This window comes from Montipora capricornis, chromosome 13, assembly GCF_036669925.1.
Source record: "Montipora capricornis isolate CH-2021 chromosome 13, ASM3666992v2, whole genome shotgun sequence".
Taxonomy (NCBI): Eukaryota; Metazoa; Cnidaria; class Anthozoa; order Scleractinia; family Acroporidae; genus Montipora; species Montipora capricornis.
Window position 1 is genome coordinate 13,901,256 of NC_090895.1, and position 5,000 is coordinate 13,906,255.

Consider the following 5,000-nt stretch of genomic DNA (forward strand, 5'->3'; position numbering starts at 1 on the left):
TGGACTTTACTCTGATTGGCCAAAAAACAATAGAGCTCTTGGAGACACGCTCCGATAGGTTACAGATTCTTGTAAATCGGCTAACAGCTGATGAAATTATGGCCGCCCAGAAGAATTTGAACACGAGTGATGTTTAGGCTCTGTTTACAGCTCTGTTGCTTCGACTTCAGATTTTTTTTCAAAAACCTTAAAAGGAAGAGAGGAGAGAATGCATCCGAAGACTGGTTTGAGTAAAAGAAGGCATTACAGTTGTACTTCCTACGGGATTTGGCAATAATGTGTTGGCTCACATTTATAGCATGACACATGATAACATCACTCTTGACAGGTGGGGCAGACGACTCGTTAAGAATTGTATCAGGCGTACTTTTCAGCGCCCTGTCTCAAGAAAAGTACGCTTGATCGCAGGTTAGGTTGGTACACATTGTGCAACCCAAGCGACTTGGAATAACCGAGAAATGATTGAAGAAAGTGTACACCGAGTGATATTTAACAATTATTCCATGAGCGCGCGTTGGATATGAGATGGTAAATAGCCAACGAGGCGCGTAGCCCCGAGTTGGCTATAACCACTCTCATATCCAACAAGCGCGAATGGAATAATTGTTTTATTAAATTCCTTAAACTCCAAAAGTTTGGAAGTACGAAATACGAGCGAAAAAAGCGAGAAATCCTAGCGAAATCGAAAAAAGTTGATGAAGATGCGATGTTGTGTAATACCTCGTGGTCAGACAGACGCACGCTCATCACAAAAACATTTCTCACCTTTTCGCGTATCTCTAAGCTTCGAAAGTGATCCAAGCTTTCCACAAAAACGTTTTTCTTTCGAGAATTTAATAATTTCAGATGACGTTCTTTCTGTTGTCGACGTCGTCCTTGCTTAAGCTTTGCTGTTTTGTAGCCGAAAACGAAATTGATGAAAATTGCAAAGCCATGTTAGTTCCAGTTTTTGTTTACTAAGTTGACTTCTTTCTGATTGTAGTTCAAAAATGCCCTGCAAGCGGTGGTTACCCTGACAAATGCCCATCATCGAGAATGGCATACTCACAGTGTTGCCATGCCAATGGTGAAGGTGGCTGCTGCTTCTACGATGGCAACCGTTGCCATACCAGCACAGCCATAAACGCCACAAGAGATTATTGTCCAAGGCCACAGGATGACCAGTCGATGAAGGTATGTTGCGTGACCAACGGAGAAGCTTCGTGCTGCAAATCTGGCGGGAATCGCTGTCATGGTGACGGTAGATTCAGAGACTACTGCCCAGGCTCTGATGAGGATTTTCGAAAAACCACTTGCTGCTCCTTCCATGGAAACGACACGTGTTGTTTACCAGGAAGGAAGTTTTGTTACGACTCTGGAGCAGGTACACGGTCATACTGCCCTAGTCGTGAACACAGCTTTGAGGAAACAGTGTGCTGTTTACAAAACGGAAAGCCTTCATGCTGTAAACCCCAGCAAACTCCACCGTAAGTCAATAATTCCAAGATTAAACGAAAATTTGGTATTAAATGAGTTGTTGATGGTAAAATTACCACCAACAGAAGATTCTTGGGGAGCTATTTCGCTTTGACTGAGCTTTGTAACCTTCTTGCGGTGGAAATTTGACTGAGCTTTGTAGTCTTCTTGCGGTGGAAATTTACCAAGTCCCCATCCGCACTAATAAGCGCTTCGCGCTCGGGCAGCAAATGACACTACGCGGGCGCAAATAAACAATATTCATGTCATTATCATTATTATCAATAAACAGGGCCAAATGATATCAAGAATGCGAGTTTTAATAATACAAGCTACGTGAATAACGAATTCAAAGTCACTTCAAATCATCATGTAAGTGTGAACAAGCTATTAAAGAATCAACGCAGTCCAGTGAACTTATTTAAAATTACCGAAAAAATGTGTAAAATCGTCTCTAATTGGTTAAAATCCATCGGATGATGAAGCAAGAACCAATCAGCTGTAGATCTGATAATGCATTAGCAGCCCGCTGTCAGTTTTGCGGCCCGCTGAGCGTGTGTTTTGAAGAGGTCGATTTTCTATTTGGCCGCGTATATTGATAATAATGAGTTTTGACGCATTTTCGCCTGTCATCCACGCTAAAACGCCCAAAAACGCACATGGAAACAGAGACTTTCGAAAATGGTTTTAGAAATGGAGCTTTTTGAAAACGCATCATTTTGGAAAAGCTCCTGTTTGAAACGAAGGCTTTTAAAAATAGTGGCGAGAGATTAGCTCGCATGATCGGTTCTTGTCACAAACGGAACATTTATCATGCAATTCCAGACTTTTCTAGAATTGTCTTATTTCTGTAATATTCCAGAAATTTCTTTGATGTGACTCAGCGGTTTCCACAAATAGTACACCTTGTAATAGACTATAAATAGCAACAGATCTTTCTAGATGCTTAGAGTAAAAGTATAAAAGCAGGCTTGTAAGTAATCGCAAAAACTCTTTTGCCCGAGGGCTTACCCTCGTGGCCGGCCGTGATTGATAGATGCGATACTGTGACGAAGCGAAAATCAACTGCGATAACTAATGGTACAGCGATAACCTTTGACTCTGCAATATTCAGAGAGAGGAAAGAGACGATAGTTGAAAAGGGAAGAAGACAAAGAGTTCAGAGTTTATTATGAAGTCCTTCGTCAGAGCTTGTGTACACAGAAAATCCAGCCAGTGGAAAGAATCTAATGAATCATGGAAGTCAAGAATTGTTGTCTACAAAATCGTGGAACTTGGAGTTCGAAGTTGATCAAGATAAATACGTGAATGGCCATGAAAGACAGTAATCCCGCTTTGCTTTACGAACTGCTTAACTTAATCTTTAACCTAAGTGAGTAATTGTAACAGTGTAAAATTAATTATATGTTGCCGTTTCTTAATTTATTCCAGTGCGTGTAGCCCGTTCCCTAGAGGTCATACTTTGAATGAAGCTGAATGGTAAGCATTTTCATTCTTTAAATGATTCTTTATTTCTGAACTTCTTTAAAACCTGTTATTTTTCTAAAAAAGTGTCACTATTGATTTGTTTCACCATTTATTACAGAGTTCACTTGTTGTCCTCTATCTATCTCAACGTCAATGTTATTATATTATAAAAAAAGGCTTTTTTAAAAAGAAAATAAAAGCAAGTGTAGTTGAAGGCAAAAATGATTTGTTGCAATGTCTTTTATTTTCCAGTATTGTCATTTGGGTATTTGTCGCTATTGTTGGACTAGTTTTCTTCATTCTGGTTGGCCTGGCGTGCCAAACGTGGACGTGTTTTCATTGCCTGGTCGACCCTTTGTGGGAGTGCCTTAGCATCTTTTACGAGCAACTCAAAAGGTTCTTTAGGTATATATTGTTTTATGCCAGCCTTTTTTTAACAACAATTGTCTTCACTTTCGCCTGCTGTATTTGTTTTGCTGTCATCCAAGAGTGGCCATGGAAGAGAGCCCACAGAATCGTGTCGGAAAAATTACCCGGATATGCTAGGAAAGAAAATGCCGTTTCCCCCGATGCTTATTACCCGGAATGAAATGTTGGTGATAAAACTCTCACTGCTGCATCGTGTAGTAAAACAATACGTGTAAAAGGAATGATTTTGAAATAAGAAAGTTAATTTCAGTGTATAGTGAAATAAGCACTGCTCGCATTTAGCTCAGCTATTCGAGACGAGCAGGGGTTTTAACGCATGGCAAATCGCAACAATTCAACTTTGGAAAATGAAAGAGTAAGGCCCGTTCTAACGTGACAAATCTAATGCAAATGGGCGAAAACAATGTTTTTATTCTTATTTGGATTAGATTTAGCACATGTGAAATTCGACGTTTAAAACGGACCAAACGTACAATTACTAACAGGTAAAGCACGAGAAACGAAAATACAATGACAAAACTGGAACTAATTGAGTATAATCTGTTGAGTTCATGTTTGGTTCGAAACGTTCTTTCAAAGATTAAATCCGGTTATTACACCAACCGTCGCATTTTCACGTAATGCAATTACGTTTGGTTACGTCCACAAACATATATCAAGTCGTTTCATGCAAAACAGGTTGTTATTGATTTGAGTATCGTTGAGTATCGTTGCATCAAGTTTTCCACTAAAACAGTAAATGGTTCGTTTAGTTTTATTCTTTAAGCCTTTTCGTTCGTTCAGATTAAAATTACAAGTTCTCATCGTTCGACACAACTGATTTCTTATGTTGACCGAACAAACTTGGTAGTAGCCAAAACGCGGGGTAGGGGCCGGGGCCGGGGTCGGGGTCGGGGTCGGGGGTCATGGGCTTTGGGCTACTTTCAGGGTGTTCCGGAGTGTTACGGTGTTCCGGTGTTCCGGTGTTCCGGCGTGTTCCGGTGTTCCTGGTTTTAATACATGCCGGGTCGGGGTGTCTTTTTTTTTCCAATTTTTTTTGGTTTGAATTTTTGCCGTCATTCTCCTGTAATGTTCGGCATCTTTCCTTCATTCACGGTGGAAATTAGTCAAAAAAATATGGAACATACGGAAGCTACGAAAGGGACATCTTTGCTTGCCTTTTCGAAATTAAGATAATTTCAGACTGAAATTGGAGTTTTTGCGGGGAATATACGCTAACTCCTAGGGACACTGAAGACTCGCTGAGCTCCACAATATCAAACCACATTTTTATGTTTACTTCGCAAATAACTTTCTCCGCAATACAATTAAAACAAAACGGATCATGGCCACGATGGTCGTCACGCAACGTTCCGGCATTTTTTTTGTTTCCGCAAAATTGTTTTCGAAGTTGTTGTGTTTCTTGACGTCCGAATAGACTTGGCTGGCAAGTTCCTCTGCGACTGACTTTACTACAAACCGTTCGTGGTAAATCAGACCACAGCATTGACAACAACACGAACAAACAAGAAAATGAGAACGTTGCATGACTGCGTGACGATCATCGTGGAAATGTGATTCTGTTTTTTTTTTTAACGTTGTGAATATGTCAGTTGGCGTGTATTCCGTAAACTCCAATTTCAGCAATTTCCGAAGTTCTCTTAATTTCG

At 40.3% G+C, this 5,000-nt stretch overlaps 1 protein-coding gene across 1 annotated transcript in view; it reads left to right on the top strand.

Annotated features, from left to right (window-relative positions):
- Positions 1 to 3,654, top strand: part of LOC138029343 (uncharacterized) — a 39,813-nt gene extending 36,159 nt beyond the window's left edge. The window contains exons 4-6 of the mRNA XM_068877080.1: positions 983 to 1,466; positions 2,887 to 2,934; positions 3,175 to 3,654. Of these exons, the coding sequence (XP_068733181.1) occupies positions 983 to 1,466; positions 2,887 to 2,934; positions 3,175 to 3,511 (869 nt within the window). The 3' untranslated portion in view covers positions 3,512 to 3,654. The remainder of the gene's footprint in view (positions 1 to 982; positions 1,467 to 2,886; positions 2,935 to 3,174) is intronic.
- Positions 3,655 to 5,000: the final 1,346 nt, after the last annotated feature.